Source organism: Sminthopsis crassicaudata, chromosome 1 (assembly GCF_048593235.1).
Source record: "Sminthopsis crassicaudata isolate SCR6 chromosome 1, ASM4859323v1, whole genome shotgun sequence".
NCBI lineage: Eukaryota > Metazoa > Chordata > Mammalia > Dasyuromorphia > Dasyuridae > Sminthopsis > Sminthopsis crassicaudata.
This window is the reverse complement of record NC_133617.1, coordinates 753,248,805-753,268,650: the sequence shown is the minus strand read 5'-3', so window position 1 is coordinate 753,268,650 and position 19,846 is coordinate 753,248,805. Positions and strand designations below refer to the sequence as shown.

General features: G+C 52.1%; 1 protein-coding gene across 4 annotated transcripts in view; it reads right to left on the bottom strand.

The window, feature by feature from the left end:
- The window catches only part of AOAH (acyloxyacyl hydrolase), a 91,374-nt gene that overhangs the window by 31,782 nt on the left and 39,746 nt on the right, over window positions 1-19,846 (bottom strand). For all 4 annotated transcript variants that reach the window (XR_012485057.1, XM_074284525.1, XM_074284526.1 and 1 more), the window contains 7 exons: window positions 13,500-13,559; window positions 11,352-11,422; window positions 10,920-10,980; window positions 9,609-9,679; window positions 8,830-8,878; window positions 5,179-5,227; window positions 2,864-2,958 (listed from right to left, as the gene is read on the bottom strand). Coding sequence is in view for 3 of the 4 variants with exons in the window: in XM_074284525.1 (XP_074140626.1) it covers window positions 2,864-2,958; window positions 5,179-5,227; window positions 8,830-8,878; window positions 9,609-9,679; window positions 10,920-10,980; window positions 11,352-11,422; window positions 13,500-13,559 (456 nt within the window). In the remaining variant the exon portion in view is untranslated. The remainder of the gene's footprint in view (window positions 1-2,863; window positions 2,959-5,178; window positions 5,228-8,829; window positions 8,879-9,608; window positions 9,680-10,919; window positions 10,981-11,351; window positions 11,423-13,499; window positions 13,560-19,846) is intronic.

The following is a 19,846-nucleotide window of genomic DNA, read 5'->3' as shown; positions in this document are numbered from 1 at the left end:
TAGACAGAGGTGGGGGTCCTAGGCAGAGGCGGGGGTCCTAGACAGAGGCCGGGGTCCTAGGCAGAGGCCGGGGTCCTAGTCAGAGGCCAAGGTCCTAGACAGAGGCCGGGGTCCTAGGCAGAGGCCAAGGTCCTAGACAGAGGCCGGGGTCCTAGACAGAGGTGGGGGTCCTAGACAGAGGCCGGGGTCCTAGACAGAGGCGGGGGTCCTAGACAGAGGCCGGGGTCCTAGACAGAGGTGGGGGTCCTAGACAGAGGTGGGGGTCCTAGACAGAGGTGGGGGTCCTAGACAGAGACGGGGGTCCTAGGCAGGGGCCAGTTCTCTGACTCCTCACTTCAGCTCTGATAACTCAGAGGCAAAACTTTCTCTGACCTCAGCCCCTCTCCATGCCAGTCCAGTGTCATGAACAGGGCTGCTGCTCCCAGGGCTTGATATTGGATGGAAAGATACTGGTCAAGCCTTAATCTATGCCCAGCCTTTGATTTGTTTGCCTCTTATCAATTCTTTTTCAAGCCTCTCTGTGAGCTGGAGCTGGGATTAAGGAAAGATAAGGCTCCTGACCAGGAAGGATTCATTGATATCACTGCCAAGATCAATGATGTCACTGTCCTGGTCAATGACGTCACTGCTATGGTCAATGTCATTGTGACATCATGAACTGTAAGGGTGACATCATTGACCATAGCAGTGATGTCATTGCCAAGGCCAATGATGTCATTGCTTTGATAAATGTGAGTGCCATAGTCAATGACATTACTGTCCTGGTCAATGACATCACTGCCCTGGTCAATGACATCACTTCTATGGTCAATGTCATTGTGATGGTCACTGACAAAGTCAATGACATCACTGCTCTGGTCAATGGCATCATTGCCAAGGTCAACGATGTCATTGCCTTGATAAATGTCACTGCTATAGTCAATGACATTACTGCCCTGATCAATGACATCACTACTCTGGTCAATGACGTTATTGCCAAGGTCAATGGCGTTATTGCCAAGGTCAATGGCGTTATTGCCAAGGTCAATGATGTCATTGCCTTGATAAATGTTACTTCCATAATCAATGACACTACTGCCATAGTCAATGACATTACTGTCCTGGTCAATGACATCACTGCCCTAGTCAATGACATCACTGCTATGGTCAATGATGTCACCGTTACAGTTAATGATGTCACTCCCATGATCAATGTCACTGCTATGGTTACTGCTAGGGTCAGCATTGTGGCTACTTGACTAATTAGGCAAGTTTGACCTCTCAGAGCTAATCATTAGACATGACATTTACATAACCTTTCAAGTTTGCAAAGCATTTGAGCTATCAATCCACCAATAGACATTTCGTAAGCACCTGCTCTGTGCCAGGTGCTATGAGAACCACTGTGGGTACAAAGGCAGAAACCAAATCCTACAAAGGCTCACATTCTCTCGTTCCTTTTTAAAAATGTTTTTTCAATGGGTGAAAAGCCACTTCCCCTCCTCCCACGTCTCCATCACCCAGGAGCAATGAAGAAAAACAAACACCAACTTGCATAGCCAAGAAGAACCGAGGATTGTCTGACATCCGCGGCTCTGCCTGCGTCCTCTGCCTGTCACCTCCCTGTCGGGACAGGGGCAGCTCCCTTTCAGCACGGGCCGGGCCAGGATGGGCCACTGTGTCGGAGGGGTCGTTCCTGTTACTGTACAAAGGGTTCTCTCACTCTGGCCAGTTCTCACTTGTCTCCCCAGGTTTCCCCCATCCCTTTCGTCATTTCTCAGGGACGATCGTTTCGAGCCCCCTTCACGAGCAGTTCCCAACTGCCGGCTGCTCCAGTGCTTGCGGTTCTCTGCGGTGACCAAAAGGGCGGCTGTAGGTGCCGTCGTACCCACGGCCCCGCTCCCGTCTTTTCAGCAGCGCAGTGACTGTCGCCGGGCTTGTTCTAGGAGGACCGAGGGCCACTGAGTGTGGTCACACAGCCAGGGAGGGGGGGAGCCTGAGGATCCCAGGATCCCGGACTGAGGGAGAGAAGGGGCTCGCAGGCCGGCCAGCCCCTCCATGCTTCAGACACGCGGCCCAGAGGCTGGGACTCATGGAGAAGTGGTGGGAATCTGAGCGAGGATTTGAATCTGGATCTGAGAGACGCCTTAGTACCAGAACTCAGCGCTTAGGACACTTGCCATCTTCCTGGGCAGCCCGCCATCCTGTCAGCTTCCAAAGGTCAGGGCAGGAAGGAAGATCGCTACTCCAGGAGCTGCGAATGTGGAACATTTCCATCGGGTCCCGGCACCGTCAGCAGGCCGGGCTCCCCAGGAACGGTCCCTGCTGGGCCTCAGGCAGAGCCGGGCAGTGCCCTCGCCAGCCAAGACTAGGTGGTTCTGGACTGTAGAGTGGATTCCCATTTGGCCGCTGTCCCTTCCAGCGCTGGGTCCTTACTAGCTGTGTCACCCTGGGCAGGGCACTTCACCCTGGTTTCCTCATCTGTCTGATGAGCTGGAGGAGGAAATGGCCAAGCACTCCAGTGTCTCTGCCAAGAAAGCTCCAAATGGGAGAGATGGACGTGACTGGACAATGACAAGATTTTGCAAACCTCGTAGCAGACGATGCAAATATTCTCTTTTTTCAGATGAGGAGGCTGAGGAAGGACGGGTGGGCTCCTACATCCCAAGGTGGGAAGTGCAGGAACCAGGACGTGCCCCTGGTCACACCTCCTGAGTCCAGAGCTAGGGTGCGGGCCCTCCGAAGGACTGGTTTTTGCCTCTTTTTGTCCACCGGACACTTAGGAGAGCACCTGGTATACAGTAGGCTCTTAATACATGTTTACTGATCAATGGGCAGGGAGGAGGATTTCACGGGGTCCTGGATTTCAGGCGGGCCGACTTACCGCAGACATGTGTGCCGCTGTCAGCCACTCTGGGGGTATGTGGAAATGGGCTGCGGCCGAGTCCCCCATCACAATGAGACCCTTGGCTTCTGAACCTAGAAAGGACAATTTCACGTCACCTCGGTGTTCTGGGTCTGTGGGGTCTCCAGACGCAGGAACGCTCCCTAGGATACCTAGAGCACCCAAGAGCCCACAGGGACATTTATGAGCCAGAACCCGAAAGGAGATTTTTCTGCCCGTGAGAACACACTCCCACAAGACAAAGAGAAGTGTGTATTATGGCCTGAGAGTGGGGCAGGACTAGGGAATCCAGGCCAGAGGCTCTGGGTTCAAATCCCACCTCCATCACTACTGTGTGGTCTCTGACAATTCGTGTCATTTCCTTGGGCTTCATTTCTTCCCCTATAAAATGAGAGCATTGAGCTCGGCCTCCCTGGAGGCCCTTCGGGCCCCAGAGCCGGGATGGGATCGTCCACGTGCGACCTGGGCCCTCACAGCTCATGACTGGGGGCCTCTCACATCACAATCGCTGTCCATGGTGGGAGGCCCTGGAAGGGCGTCTGGGTTACATCCTGCTGCTCAGCCCTGGGCACTTGCCAGGGGAGACAGAAGGGCCTGTTTTTGTGGGGCGGGCCTCCGGCTTCAGACTCTCAGAGCATTTTCTGCCACATTTGGGCACAAGGACCTGGGCAAAGGCCTGAATTAGGGAAGGGAGATCTGTCTCTGGCTCCCGGCTGAGGGATGGAGACGTGGAGGCTGTTAGCAGCCGTCCCCGGCTCTCCTGGAGTACTGCTCTTTTTAAAATTTGGTTTGATGCACTTTTTCAATTAGCAAGCGTTTGTTTTCTCCCAGTGCATCCTGGGGAGAGCACACCATGGCTGCCCGGCCAGGAGCCCTGGCGTCATCTCTCTGATCTGGCTGTGGGTGACCTTGGACAGGCAGACGGCCCAGCTGGGGGCAGGGAAGGATGTGCCCAGGGAATGTGTCCCTACCCACCCGAGCGGGGCACACCCTTATTTCAGGCCACATTCCGGCCAGCTGAAACGCGGCCCCCTCTGAGCACTCGGCGCTGTCTTTCTTCTGTTCTCTCTCCACCTTCTCTCTGACCTCAGCAGTTCCCACAGATTCAATTATCTTCTCCATTGCCTCCAATTCCCAGCTTCCCAGCCCCCCTGTCTAGCCTGGGCTCCCGGCCCACATCACCAACTGCCGGCCCGACATTGCCACCTGGATGTTCCACAGGCTGCTCAAGTACAAAGCAGAGCTCCCCATCCTCGCTCCCTCTCAGAGCCGTTGCCTTTCTTCTCTCAAGGGCATTGACAGCCCTCCAGGAACCTTGAAGTCCCCCTCAGTTTTCCTCTCCCCTCTCCCCACAGTCCAATATGGCGCTAGTTCTTTTCAGTTGTCCCTGATTCTGTCCCCATGGTCTGATCAGACAATGGCTGCCCCACGTCTGGTCTGGACCAGGGCGGGCGCCTTCTGTGCCCCTGCACCCCCCTCTCTGCTCCATCTTACATCCAGGCACCAAAGGTACCCACGGGGCTCCCCTGCTCAGGAAGTTTCTCCGACCCCCCCCCCACACTAGAGTAAAGCACAAGTTCTTCAGTCTGCCACTGAAAAGCTTTCTGGCTCTGACTGCGGAGGCTCTCCCCAGAGTAACTGCAGATGGCTATGCTTGGGTGTTACCCACTACCCCTTACCCACCCAGATGCCACCTTATCTCCTGCTCTTGCACAGGCTTACTCCCAAACTGGAACCTTCTCCACTCTGACTTTCCCCCTTGGAATTCCCAGCTCCCTTTAAGCACCGGCTCCTTCCAGTGCCTTCCCTTCCAATTTCCCCAACTGTTAATGCTCACCCCTCACCTGGCATTGCTTTTGTGCGGGCGCTGCCCCACTGGGGTTGTATTACAGAGGGCCCTTTCCCTCCTTTCAGAGTAGACAGATACCCCCTGTTTGAGCTGGCCATAATGACACTTAATTAGCTGCTGAACTGGATAAACATAGAGGAAATCCCTGCCCTTCATGTTTGTTCTCCCCAGCCTGTCCTCCCTGAATTGGTCCTTCAGTCACCTAAAAGGAGGTTGGCTTTCTCCATCTTCTCTCCGGATGTTGGATGCAGACGAGCTCAAAGTGGCTCCTCTCCTCCACTCTTGCCCTCTGCCCCCGTGGGGACCTTCGATCTTCTCCCGTAAGGAGAGAGTCCCACACCAAAGGTTTCCAAAGTTCATTTTATCATTGTACGAACTGCCTGGTTCGGTTGGGTTCATAGTGCCCAGAGCACATTAGAATAAACGATTAGAAAGAAAGATGTACCTTCGCAGAATTTCTTCTCATATGGGATGCCATCTTTTGGATCTGTTCCCTGTCGAGGAAGAAATCAAGAGATCAGTGGGTATTTGTGCCCAGTAAATACTTATCAAATGGCTTTCAGAGATACAGGAAGATTACTAAGTGTGAAACCCCCAAATAAAAGAGAAGTATTCCATCAGAGCCCATTGATATCCCTTGTTCAGATATGGGCTGGATTAGATCTAACTATACTATATACAGTTCTGAAATCCGTTAGCATATAAAATAATCCCGGCCATCGTTATCAGTGTTAGGGCAGACATTGAGTCAACCAAGCAGCTGCACCCCAAGGAAAGTAGTTTCCAAAATAGTTAATAGTAAATAAAATATAATAAATAAAAATAAATATAATAAATAAATAAATAAGCAAGTAAACAAACAAACAAACAAACAAATAAATAAATAATGGTTAATAGTAAAACATCTCCTTTGAGATAATCTACCAGAATTGGAAACGTCCAAGGCATCTCTCCTGAGTGACTCATTCATTTATTCAAAATCTTTATATACAAAAAATACTTGATTAATTTAGAAATCCTTGAAACTCATTGGATGAAGTCGTCATGAGGTTCCATCTTGTGGGCTTTGTATAAAATAGCGAGTTAGTTCAGATACACAGCGTTTGGGGAGAACCCTGGACAGGGGAGAGGAGAGAGAACGTTCCCACCCATCCCTTTGGATATTCCTTAGGAGGGGGAAAGCAGAAGCCCTCACTCTCAGCTTCTTCCCCTCCCCCCCTCTCTTGGCCAGAAATGGACTTGGTAAGCTTTGGGAGGTCCGAAGATTTGGAACTTCTCACTGCTGTCCTAGCACAGTACCTGGACCAGCAATAGCTGGAGCCACGTCAGGACTGGGAGCCAAGGACAAACTAGACATGCCGAAGCAGAGACAGCTTTAGGACCTTATAAGGAAGCCAGCAGAAATCTACAGCATGAAGGAGAGCGCCAAAGGCAAAAAGACCAGAAGTCATCAGTTATTCTTTTGCTACATGTGCTCTTTAAGCATGAGCTCATCTTCCCCAGAAGGGGGAGGGCATAGTATTTTTTTCCCAAGGTGGGAGAAAGATATTTGTTCTTACCATATCACCCTAACAAATGCCCCTTACCCAGAGTTAATTAAGTCTGGCAATCTAATTAACAACCATTGAGGATCATGGAGTATGGGGGAGCATATAGATGGGAGATCATAAACTATGTAGCCCTTGATATTTGTTATACTTGTGATGGAAAGATGGAAAGAGCCATCCGCACGCAGAGAGCGCTATGGAGACTGAATGCGGATCGCAACACAATGGGGAATGTGGATCACCCCTTTTTGATTGTGTTATTTGTTTGCTTGGTTTTTTTTTCTTCCATTTTTTGATCTGATTTTTATTGATGAGCATGACAAATATGGAAATATGTTTAAAGGGATTGCTCATGGATTGCTTGCTGGCTATGGGAGGGGGTGGTGGGGAGAGAAGGAGAAAAATTTGGAATATAAGGTTTTGCAAAGGTGAATGTTGAAAATGATCTTTGCGTGTATTTGGAAAAATAAAAAGCTATTAAAAATTTAAAAAATGAAAAAGTAAAAGTATAACTGAAACTAAAAAAAGAAAGAAAGAAAACAGCCCCTAAACCTGAAGGGTTAAGTTGAGGAGAGATCATAGTTGGTCTATATCTACTGCTGTAAAGGGCCAGAACTAGATTCTTACAACAAGGTGTTAACTCAGTGGAACTGATGAGACAATGGTTGTCTAGTTTAGTCAGGTGACTAATAATTCTCTAGTTCAGTAGGATTGATTTACTCTTACAACAAATAATGGCTCCTTAGTGATAGGGTGATTGGCTTACACTCAGTATGATGAACGGATTTAATTGTACTAGAGAATTTAAGAGGTCAGAGTCAGACCTAGAAAGGACCCAGAGGGACATTCCATCTTCATCAGCCTCACGGTGGCCTGTCCTCCTGCTTCTCCCTCTGAGATCAAGGCACATCTGAAGGGCCTCCAGAAAGTTAGCTGAAGCCCCAGGCAAGGAGACTGAGAAGAAATTTGGACTTTATCTCTGGCTTTTCTCATGGTGATTACTCAGCTGAAACGGAGGCTGGTCCAGAGAGTTCCAGAAAGCCAACCAGAACATTACCCACTGCTCATCCAGCCTGATTTTTCTAGTGGGAGTTGTTAGATTTGATTCAGAGAATGTGCATTAAAAAAGCTCCCAAAGAAATCCACGGGGCTGCAGAAGGAGCTCTTGGCTCAGCTCAGCCATCCCGAGAGCTCAGAAAAAGTGGAGACAGAGATATGTGACAAAGGAACTGGCTGACCCCGGGCCAGGACTTCCAGGGAGGCCAGAACGGGCACTGGTTTATGTATAGTAAGTATGAGTAACGACTACTCCTTTACTGAGGTAGATCAATGTGTGGACAGATGGGGGAACTGTCGGCAGATGACAGAAAGAGAATGACTAATAGTCTATTTTTTCCCTTTCCTTCGTCACCAAGGAGTAGAGAGTGAGGGGTGAGGTTATGAAAGGAAACTGAGACCAGGCTAGGAGAGCATCTTGTAAGGAAGGCTCCATGGTCCTGGCCCAGGGGAATTGGGCCTGGGTACTGTAAGTTATTGGTTACAATACTATAAGTACATATATATATAGTGTATAGTATAGTATTATAGAATAGAATATAGCATATATAGTATTTATATACTTGTATATACAGTATATAGTATGATATATATAGTATTTATATACTTGTATATACAATATATAGTATGATATATATAGTATTTATATAGATATATATAGTATAGTATATCTAGTGTATATACATGCCGCCCTCCTGCCCTTCCTGTGCCTCCCCCCTCCCCCACCTCCATCCTGCCCCTGCCACCTCTGCCCTCCTGCCCCTCCTGCCCAGCTGGCAATGTTGCATCCAGAATCGCACTCCTCCAGAGTCCCAGCATCCTCCTATGATCCCATCTTGTCCAATGAGCTAAACCCAGCTCCCGCCTCCGGCTCCCGGCTCTGCTCCCTCCTCTGCGCATTTGCCCAAATGCTGTTCCTGCAGCCGGGGCTGATGGGTCAGGGCCCCTCTTCTCAGGAACCTTCTGGGACTCTGTCGCCTTTGGGTAAAAGTGCAAACCCCTCCACTAGAGCCGGCACACCAGTAACAGGGGGGCTCCCACCCAGCCCTGCAGACTTCCCACTTACTGCGCTCGGACTGCCCTCCACACCCCCATCTGCCACCCCCAGGACTTTGCACAGGCCAGGCCTTCCAGCTCTCCTTGCCTCGGCCTGGAGGTACTCCTCCAGAGTAAATACTCCTCCCTGGAGACTCCTAGTTCTCTCTGAGGTTCTGCTCAAGGACTGTTTCTGCCAAGGTGCTTTTCCACGTTCCCCAGCTGGTCAGCGCCCCCCGGAATGATCTCGATTCCCTTTTGTACTTATTCCCCCTCACTAACCAGCTCCTCGAAGGGGATTACTTTATTTTGGGACTTCCGTAGTGCAGCGTGGTGCTGGGCACCTAGAAACATTTCCCCGAACTGAACTGAACTGAACTGAATTAAGTTGTGGGGAGGGGAGGCCGGGTAGAGGCTGCCAGACTGGGAGGGGAGGCTCGGCTTGCTTTGTGACTCACCCAAATGCCGTTACAGTTGGAATCCTGCTGCGCGTCCCAGTTCTCTGGGCTGAAGGGGAAAAACAAAGACACAGGAAGGTGAGGGCACCGAAGGAAGAGCAGGATGCCCCTCCCCGCCCCCTCCTCCAGAGATGGGCCGGAGCCTTTTGGTTTCTCGGAAATATTTCGGAACTATTTCTGGGCCCCGATGGCCCGACGTGGCTCATACACGTGGCCTGACTCCGAGCTGGACGATGGGCATAGACTGGCCACTGATTCCAGGCACCTTTGAGACCCGTGCTAAGAAGACCACCTCTGGGACTCCCCCCTCGTGGCCAGGTCCGGGTAAGTCTGCTCACGTGGGCTGGATCTACCTCGCCCTCAAAGTGGCCTAGGACGTCTGGCCAATTTAAAAGAAACATCTCCACTGCCTGGACTCTGGGCAGCCACCTGACCTCCCCCATCTCCCCCGGGGGCACTGGGCTGAGCTCCATCCTAGCTGGACGAGCCCAGGCCCGGCCCGGCCAAATGCCCATCTCCTTGGACTGGCGAACGTGGGAGAGCCATCTGTGCCCTTCCCCGTCCGGAAGTGAAGCCCAGGACACCGCCGGGCCCACAGCACGTGTTGGGCCACAGGACAACTGGACTGAACTTCAGAGCCCAAGTCCCCCGTGGGGCCCTCAGTAGCTGCTTTGGGCACCGGACTTTTGTGCCTGAGGGCGGGTCGGGCACTTCTCACTACAGAGGGGGGGGGGGCTGGGGCCCCGAGGGAGCCCTCTCCTCCCCAGTGGGAACGTTACCGTCGGCCTGGGTGGACGTCCCTGTTTCGGTCATCGCAGTCTCTCCCTCTCCAGTAAAAGCCTCTCCACGTCTGAAAGGACGGATGACTCCGCTGACTGTGAGCTCCGAGAAGCTCAGAGGTCACTGCGCCTCTGGGCACCGAGTCAGGGCCCGAAGGGGCTTCAGAGGCTTCCAGCCCCACGCGGACCCGGCCCAGGCAGAGAAGGGGACCCGCTGCTCTCCCGCGCAGTCCATCCCCCTTTGGGACGGCTCCATTCTGGCGCCCACCCCTTCCCAGGGCTCCCTGGGGTCTCCTCCTTCCTCCTCATGCCCCCGGGCACTTCCACAGCTGGCAGGGCCGGCTCCTTTTCTCCAGAACCAATATCCTGGCTCTGCAGCTGAAGCCCTCAGGGCTCAAGGCTCCGCTTGGGCCTTTCTGAATCTTGGCTCTCTGGGTCCAGCTCTAGACCAGGCCGACCCACATGGGGTTAGGTACCGGGGTCTTTTTCCCTGAGGCTGGGGTTCAGTGACTCACCCAGGGTTACACGGCCAGGGAGTGTTCCGTGTCTGGGGCAGAATTTGAATTCAGGGCCCCCTAGCGGCCCCTCTACAGCACCTCTTTCTCCTGAGGTCTTCAATGGCTCATTTACCCGCCAAGGCCGTTTATTGCTGTTTTTACCAGTAATCCTGCGAGGAGCCGCTCATGTTGGACAACAGTCACTCACTGACACGTGGACATGGAACTGGGGATTGGACCGTTCGAAGGACTTGCGGGAGGGAGGGGGCAAAGGGCAAAGGGCAAAGCTGGTTTGGTCTCGCCATCTTGCTATTCTAGGGCATTGGCAAGAGGGCAACGGGGCCTTTGAACGCTTGCTCCTCCGTGCCCTGGGAACGGTGCTCAGTGGCCGGGGCTGAGAATCACCAAGAGCCCAGGGATGAGCGTTTGTGCCTCCGTGTGCCCAAGGGGATGGCGCCTGACTCAGGTTAGGAAGACCTGGCTTCAAATACTGTCCCTGTAACTGTATGACCCTGGAGGGTAATTTCGTCTCTACCTCAGTTTCCTCATCTGGAAAATGGGAACAGTATTTGTGGCGCTGACCTGGTTGTCGAGGGGCTCACAGGAGGGGCTTGCCAATGGTTTTATCGCTGTCTTGGAAGACTCGGGGGTGAGGGAGGCTGGGGGCCCTCCGGCAGATTCTTACTAGATGGTGATGGACTGACTCCCCGAGGCCCCGCCCCAATCCGACCCTTCTAAGTGCAGGGAGTCCCGTCTCTTTGCTCTAAGGGAGGGGGTTTGGGGAGAGGAAGAACGTGGGGCAGGCGGTACTCACGGGGAAGGCGCTGTGCTTGTCCCCGTCCGCGTCCTCCCAGGGCAGGCTCGTGTTCAGAATGCTAGGGTCCGAGAGGGGAGGGGTCAGACGGGAGCCCCGGAAGCCCCGAAGCCCAGCCCGGCTGGTATTTGGCTCAGCGGCTCCGCTGAAGCCTTTTGTCTGGCTTGTGGTGGCCAAGGCCAAGCTTGACCAGTACAGGCCCCTCCCCAAGCTCACTGCCAACCGGCCGGGCGCAGACTGGGAGGAGAGCTCCCGAGCCGGAGTCCGCCCCAGGGAGGGGGAGATGCTCTGGGCACCTCACTTGTAAAAAAGGGTGGAACGATCCAGAAGGTTCCTTGAACCTGAAGGATGCTGGGGAAAAGACCCAAACAAACCAGACCTGAAAATGAAGTCGTGCACACGAGCTCGGGGAGGTAGAGACGCCATACTTACTATTCAATTTTCTGACAGATCTTGGCCAAAGCAGGGAGCGAACAGATCCCCGACACGTCCCCAGCGCTGGTCTAGAAAAGAGAAGGGGGCGTTAGGTCCTGGCTGGCCCGCGAGCCGCCATTTCCCCCCGCCCGCCTCGGGCTGCTCCCCTCACTGTCCCCCCTAGGTCACACGTTTTCAGGCCTCTCTGGATTCACTCCTATCTAGCGCCTCCAAAGGAAGGCCGGCCCTCATTCCCTGGCCTGAACCTCCCCAGAATTCCCTTGAGCTGCTCTGCCCCAGCAGTCTCTGGGCCATGATTTTTGAGGTTCTTCCCCGGTTGCTCGAAACCCCCTCAAACTCCCCCTCCCACCCCGTGACCCCCCCCCCCCAGGAGGCCCAATCATCCTTTCCAGTTTTATCCTACAGCTCAGGGGGGGGGGAGGAGAGGGAATTATGGCACAAAGAAAGAAGCCAATAGCAGCATGTAAAATTGTACGTGTCTGATGTGAAGCTGACGCCATGTGTGTCACTAAGACAGATCTCCCATTGGAAGTCTGGCTCGCCCCTCTTCTAGGGACACTGTGATGTCTGACTTTGGGGAGAGGGGCCGGTTACAGCTGGGAGCCTGTTCTTCCCCTCCCCTGTCTCAGGACAGACTAATATTCTATCTATTGGCAAGTGGCCCAAGGGCGTGATGCTTGGGGCAGGAGACATTTCCCCTCCTCCTTCTCAAGGGAGCTTAATGTCCCTCAGCTCCCTTCCATCAAGTACAAGTTCCATTAACAACCACTAAGTCTCTTTATCAAAGCAAGCATTAAACAGGAATTGGGGGACTATTAGAGTAGCCAAAGAGTACCCAGGAATAAATGGGGTCTTCGCCTGAATTGGGGGCCTGTCGGGAGTCAGCTCCCTGTGAGTCGGGGGCTCCAGGCAGAGCCATTCGAAAGTGTAAGCTTGGCTGTCTCCGCCATGGCAGAGTCCTCCGACTCTCTGAAGAAATCCTTTGTGCGCTCACAGGGCGCCTTGTGCCCAGCTCAGAATTCTCCTAGTCAAGCAGGAGTCACGTCCCCTGACCGGCACAGTCCCGGGGCGAGCCTCTCTGTCTCCACCTGTCTCTGCCTGTCTCTGTCTCTCTCTGTCTGTCTCTGTCTCTGTCTGTCTGTCTGTCTCTCTCTCTCTGTTTCTCTTTGTCTCACTGTCTCTGTCTCTCTCTCTGTCTCTGTCTCTGTCTCTCTGTCTCTCTCTCTGTCTCTCTCTCTCTGTCTCTGTCTCTCTGTCTCTCTCTCTCTCTCTGTCTCTCTCTGTCTCTGTCTCTCTGTTTCTCTCTCTCTGTCTCTGTCTCTCTCTCTGTCTCTGTCTCTTTCTCTCTCTGTCTCTCTGTCTCTCTCTGTCTCTGTCTCTCTGTCTCTCTCTCTGTCAGTCTCTACCTCTGTCTCTGCCTGTCTCCACCTGTCTCCATCTGTCTCTATCTCTGCCTCTCTCTGTCTCTCTCTCTGTCTCTGTCTCTTTCTCTCTCTGTCTCTGTCTCTCTGTTTCTCTCTCTCTGTCTCTGTCTCTCTCTCTGTCTCTGTCTCTTTCTCTCTCTGTCTCTCTGTCTCTCTCTGTCTCTGTCTCTCTGTCTCTCTCTCTGTCAGTCTCTACCTCTGTCTCTGCCTGTCTCCACCTGTCTCCACCTGTCTCTATCTCTGCCTCTCTCTGTCTGTCTCTCTTGCTTCTAAGTACCAGGTAACAGAGCCCCATCATCCTTATGCATCTGCACCTGTCTTTGGCTTTGAGAACCCCTTTTTTCCAGTCTCAAATTATGCAGGTGGGGGAGGGGGGGAATGGACCCCCACAGGGGGAGGGCCCATTTTGAGGTCTGGGGGCCGGAGAGTTCCTCCACCTTGGCACCTGTGTGTATCACGTGTGAGGAGCTTCACAGCCCCACAAAGTACCCACAGCGGAGAAGAAAGGAGTCAATGAAATCGAGAGTGAAAGGAGTCAGGTGGAGATGAGGGGTCCAGACCTGAGTTCAAGTCTGCCCTCAGTCACTGGTGGTTGTGGGACTCCGGGCAAGGCACCGGGCCTCTGCCCCGTTTCTCATCCACAAAGGTGGAGGACAGCAGCGTCTCCCTCCCTGGCTGTCCAGGGAGATCCCACCCGAAGGCTATGGAAACGGGGACTTACCCGGAGTGGCGAATGCCCGATGCTCTTCCTGGCTCTGCTCAGTGCGCGCTTCAGCCCCCCCTGCAAAGGCAGAGGTAGACGGAGGTGAGGGCAGGGGACAGTTCTGGCTTCCCAGTGTGTGTGTGTGATTGTGAATGTGTGTGATACGTGTGTGTGTGATTGTGTGATTGTGAATGTGTGTGATACGTGTGTGTGATTGTGAATGTGTGTGATATGTGTGTGTGATTGTGAATGTGTGTGATACGTGTGTGTGATTGTGTGACTGAGTGTAGGAACTGGATGGGACCCACAGGAGGCAGGACCCAGGTTTTAAGAACAGATGAAGGGCCTCAAGTGACAAGGGGCCCCCTTCCCCAATGGTCTGGACTAGGCCAGGCCGATGACCCCGCTCAGGCACAGGGCCCTTGGTCACATGTTTGGAAAAATGTCCAGTGAATGTGTGTCCTTTTTGATCCAAAGCAGAGAAGATCCCGGGGAAAGGAAGGAAGGGGCTGTCCCGGAGCCTGAGAGTCTCAGGGGGAGGGGCCAGGGACCACAGGTCGCCCCAGGCCTGAGGGGGGCCCACCAAGCCTCAGCTTGAAGGCCTCTGAGGCTCCCCTTCCAAGGCCGCTCCTTCCACTGGGGGCAACTCCACGTGCAGGGAACCTCGCCTGCCCCTCGGTCTCTCAGGTTGGGCGGAGACTCATCCCTCCTGGGGGGACAACCCTCCGAACCCTCAAGGACGCCACTCCATCTCCTCCCAAGTAAGCATCCCCAGCTTCCTCAGAGGATCCCACCGCATGGACGCAGGGCCCTTCCCTGGCCCAGCCTCCCCCGCACACGCTCTCACTTCTCAGCCGTCGTTGCTTCTCAACCCCTGGGAAGGACCAGGAAGGAGAACGTTCCCTCTGCAAGTCCGGGATCCCCATACAGGCTCGCTCCCAGTCCTGGTCCAGGCCCGGGCAGGAGGCCCTCGATGGCCAGGGAGGTTGGGACAGGAGGAGAAATCCCCTTTCCCACGCACGGCGCAAGAAAACGCCATTTTCACATTCCTGAAGCCCGGGAACGCTGGTTTGCAGGTTGGGCGCCCCTGGGTGAGCTAATGGCCCTTGAGAGGTGTCGGGCTCTCAGGGGCACCAACGTCTCTAGGCTAGTAGTCCCACCCCCAACTTGGCCTGAAGCCCGGGGCCATGGGCCTCCCATGGGCCTTCACCTCCTGCTGCCTGTGGGCCCGCCCTGCTGCTGCCTTCTTCTCCCCCCACTTGTGGGACTTTTGTCCTGACTCTCCCCCTCCCTCAGCTCCCGGGGTCAGGTGGCTCAGGGGTCTGCTTCTCACTGCCCCAGTGACCCTGGACAAATCCTGGCCTTTCTCCTCTCCAGAGGGCGGGGGTCAGACTGCTGGCCTCCCATCCGGCCGGACGCCTGTGGCGAGACTGGTCAGGCTGCAACCCCAGGGCCTGGGCATCCAGGAGAGCCCCCTGCCATCCAGGCAGCGAGCTTTGGAAAGGCCCAATTTGGGGGTGAGCGGGCCCGAGCACTCCCAGCATTTTAGAAAGCGAATCCATCTGAGGCTCCTTAATGCAGAGGAAGCGGCAAATGGCTGCTGCAGAGATGGAAATAACTGCTCCCTCTCCCTGGTGATGATTCCCCCGGAGTGGTTCTGCCAGCCCCAGGCTCTGAAGCACAGAGGCTGCTCCCCGGCCTCCAGCCAGAGTTACGGCTTTTACATTGCACCGAGTGATTATCTCGATTATCTCGGGTGGCTCTGACAAGGCCTTGAGATGGAGGGACCACCGCCCTTTCGGAGCCAGAACCAAGGGCAAGAATGGGCCAGGGTCACAGCAGAGCCGGTCCTGGGGGCGGCTGAGCCCAGCTCTTGGCACCTGGGAAAGCTCCTGGCTTTGGGGAGCTGCCACAAGTGGGGGTACATGGGTTGATGTAGGTGCCGCCAGGCAAGGGCGGCAAATGGGAGGCAGGTCATGGAACCACACAGCAGATGTGCAGGTGAAAAGGAAATCTGAGAGGGAGCGAGAGAGGCAAAGGTCCGGCAGGAGCCTGACGTCAGGCCCGCAGAGCCCTCCGACTGGGCCTGGAAACGTCCTCTGGGACTCTGCCTAACACGCATGGGCTCCAGAGACAAGGCCTGAGTTCAAAACTCGCCTCTGATACCTACCACCTGGTAAGCTTGGGCAGCTTAGTCTAATCTCTCTGGGCCTCAGTTTCCTGTAAAGTGGGCGGAAGAGTTCATAATCAAATAAGGGATGGAGGAGGTCGCAAGCTAAAAGGAACAATTTTCATCACAAATTTAAAAAGGTTTTGCATGAACAAGAGTTATGCAGCAGCTACATTTTAAAGGAAAACATAACTGGGAGGAAGACATACATTTTTCTTTTCTTTTCTTTTTTAGATCAAGTTTCTCTGGTGAGAATCTTATTTCTAAGCTATATAAAATACAGATTCAAGTAAGAAGAATAAGAGCCATTTCCCAATTGAAAAGTGGTCAAAGAATACGAATAAGCAATTCTCTAAGGAGAAGCGAACTAAAACCATAGATAGGAAAACAAAACAAAACAAAAAAAACCTTCCAAATCACCAATCAGAGAAATACAATTTAAATTCTGAGGTTCTACTTCACATATATCAGATTGACAAAGCTGACAGAATGAAAGGACAAATGTTGGAAGGACCATGGGAAAATAATAATAAAAATCACTGAGATTTGTTGTGGTTCTGTTATTTCGGTCATGTCCCATTCTCTGGTTCCCCATTTGGGGTTTACTTGATAAAGCTACTGCACTGGTTTGCCATTTCCTTCTCCAGCTTATTTGACAGATGAGGAAACTGAGGCAAACAGGGTGAAGTGACGTGCCCAGAGTCACATAATCCTCTTCTTCCTTTTTTTCTTCTCGAGGCAATTGGGGCTAAGTGACTTACCCAGAGTCACACAGGTAGGAAGTGTTAAGTTTAAGTCCAGATTTGAACTGCTTCAAATGACGTCAGGGCCAGTGCTTTACCTACTGAGCCACCCAGCTGCCCCTTGACTTAAGAATGGAAAGGAGTATGACAAGGCTGTCTGTCCCCTCATTTATCTAACTTAGGTGCAGAGTTCTTCACGTGAAATGCTGGGCTGCGTGAATTAAAGTTGCTAGGAGAAAGGCAGATCCCCCCACTCTGAAGGCAGAAAGTAGAGCTGAATTGAGAAGTCTCTGGATGAGGGTGAGAGAGGAGCCGCCTGAAGATTCACTTAACAAATAAGATCTTGGCGACTGGAGAGAGAAGGACCGGAAGCAGTCAGACTTTATATTTTTGGACTCAAAGATCAGGGCAGGCAGTGGCTGTAAGCATGAAATTATAAGAAGTTGCTCTCTGGAAGGGAATCTTGGGCAAATGTGGACAGCAGACTAAAGAGCAGAGTCGGCCCCTTGCCAGCCGAGGTCTGTGCAGCCGGAGCCACGGTTTCGGGTGGCGATGTGTGGCTGTGAGGGGTGCACCGTGAGAGAAGCTGCAGACTTGTGCTGAGAAGACTTGAGAGCCCCTTGCACAGCGAGGAGTTCATGTCAGCTGATACCAGATACCAAAGTGGTGGCTTTGGCCACAGGATGATTTCTTCATTATGGCACGGAGGAGGGGGGATGGATGGTGTCATGGAAGCAATGAGCGTGAGCTTGGACAGATTTGAGATGGGGAAGGACAGAAGGTCTGGCAGACTGTGCTCACAGAGAGTCCCACCCCCCTGACAGCGCTTCCTGAACCCACACGTGAGGGCTCCCCTGGGTCACCTGGCTGAATGTTCACACGCCATTGGTGGAGGACTCACTTGGAGCTGAGTGAGAGATGGATAGGGGACTTCCTGGAGGTCAGATCCTGGCACTTGTTTTCCCCAGCGATGATGTGAACCCCAGGGACGGTCGGGGAAGGCTCAGGGGAATGGAAGGAAAGCAGTACTGGCCAGGGACTCCCAGCTGGCGTTAGTTACTGACCTGGAGCCTTCTCTTTTCACCAGCACGTGCGCGGACAACGAGAGAATCTGGGGAAATGGATGCCCGTGGGCTTCCTTTGTGTGGGGCTTCTCCAGCCCGAGAGGTCAGCAGATGGATGATGGGCACATCCCGGACAAGGAGGCTTCCTAGCTCAGGAGGCACAACTAAGGCACCGGAAGCTGCTACCTCAGCACAGTCTTTGGATGGCTGGCGGACTTGCAAAAAAGTCTTAATGGAGGACATGGGAGGCAGCATGGGAGCGGGGGTCCATGGGTGAGACTCTAATTGAGAAGACATATGCCTTTCTCTCAGAGAAAACAACTGGGACAACTGAAGTAACTGCTCAGTGTGAGAAGTCTGTGTCCTTGGCTGGGAAGGGACTGACTCCAGATGCTCCCTCTCATTCTCGAGCCAGCGACCCCCCCTTTGTAGTCGGAGCAGCTGAGTCTGATCATCAGTCACCTCCAAGCCAAGAGCAGTAGCCACGATGGCTGCCATCTCTCTCTGCCATCTGCGAGGTGGCGGAATGACCCAGCTTTGAACCAAATCACAGTGGAGAGCTACGGTGGCTCAAAGTCTGTGTCTACTGACGGAGCCGTTCGCTGAGCGGGTAGGGAAGGGCTCGGGGCTCGGGATCGTGTCGGGGGACTCTGCTGGGGCTTCTGTCCAGGAGTTATGATGGGACTCATGGTTGGTGTGAGTTTATGACAACTCACATTGCTTTCGTAAAGTACCAGGCATTTCCCTGCTCTGATTTGGAATCGTTCTGCTTGGCTGGGATGTCGAGGTTTATTGTGATTGAAACGACAGCTGGACAGACCCAGAAGGAGGACTTTCTATCGGTATCAGAGCGAAACCAGATGATGGACAAGCAATGCAGGGTGTAAGCAGGATGCCAGTGACTGGAGTTCGTTGGCAGGAGGCGCCTCTCCCCATGGTCCAGTTGTGGGCAGGGCACCTTCAGAGAAGAGAAAGCCTCGTGCCATATGGAGCCGCAGACATGTGCTGTTTTGGCTTTTGCATTGCCATTCTGATCTCATTCAGTGACGTGGCTGCACTGTGAGATGATCGAGAACCCCTAATTCTTTTTTTTTTTAATTAATTTTATAATTATAACTTTTTTTTGACAGTACATATGCATAGGTAATTTTTTTTTTTTTTTTACAACATTATCCCTTGTACTCCCTTCTGTTCCAAGTTTTTCCCCTCCTTCCCTCCACCCCCTCCCCTAGATGGCAGGTATTCCCATACATATTAAATATCTTATAGTATATGCTTGGTACAATATATATGTGCAGAACCAAATTTTGTTGTTGTTGTTGTTGCAAAGGAAGAATTGGATTTGAAAGGTAAAAATAATCTGGAACCCCTAATTCTTAACATGAAATTCTCATGATGTAATTCCTTCTTGTTCTTCTTGTTCTTGTTCTTGTTGTTCTTGTTCTTGTTGTTCTTGTTCTTGTTCTTGTTCTTCTTGTTCTTCTTCTTGTTCTTCTTCTCGTTCTTCTTCTCGTTCTTCTTCTCGTTCTTCTTGTTCTTGTTCTTCTTGTTCTTCTTGTTCTTGTTCTTCTTGTTCTTGTTCTTCTTCTTCTTCTTCTTCTTCTTCTTCTTCTTCTTCTTCTTCTTCTTCTTCTTCTTCTTCTTCTTCTTCTTCTTTCTTTTTCTTCTAATTGAAGCAATATTCAGCATCTGCACTGCCAATAAATTTTGTTGCCTTTCTTCTCTTTGTTAATTTGGTGAAGGTCAAGGAGAATCTATGGCTTGTTTCAATGTGACTCAATTTCCTTGATTGATAGAAATTTTGCACATTTTTCCCGTGATTCTGGATATTTGGGTTTGCTATTCTCGGATCTCTTGCCTGCTGGAGAGTGGGCTTTGTTCTTATGAATCTAGGCCAGTTCTTTTTAGTGCTAGATTTAGCCTTTTATGATAAACATTTAATTCATGTTTTCCCCTGTTGTTTTTTTCTTCCTTATTCCAAATGCATTGATTTTTTTCCCCATTGTTGTTGTGCAGAAGCTTTTTATTTTCAGTCTAATTGATTTCATGTATTATTTGACTCATAATTTGCTTGAAGTCAGGGCTGGTTAAGAATTTGTCCCCTTAACGCAGCTGTGAAAGATGCAACAAACATTCCATTATCCTCTGGTATTTTTTACATTTTGATTACTAATCTGTTGGAAATTTAGTGTGAGGAATGCTGAGCTGGTCTGGCCCCTTCCCATTTTTCTTTTAAATCAAGCTTTTGCTATTCAGGCTTTGTTGAATAATGAATCCTTTCCTCGATATTTTTTCATGCTGGAAATATTGAGAGCAGTCTGCATCTGGAGCCTGCTCTTCATGATCTCATCTATCCTACTTAGCTGCTTTTCTGTGTTCCAGTAACAG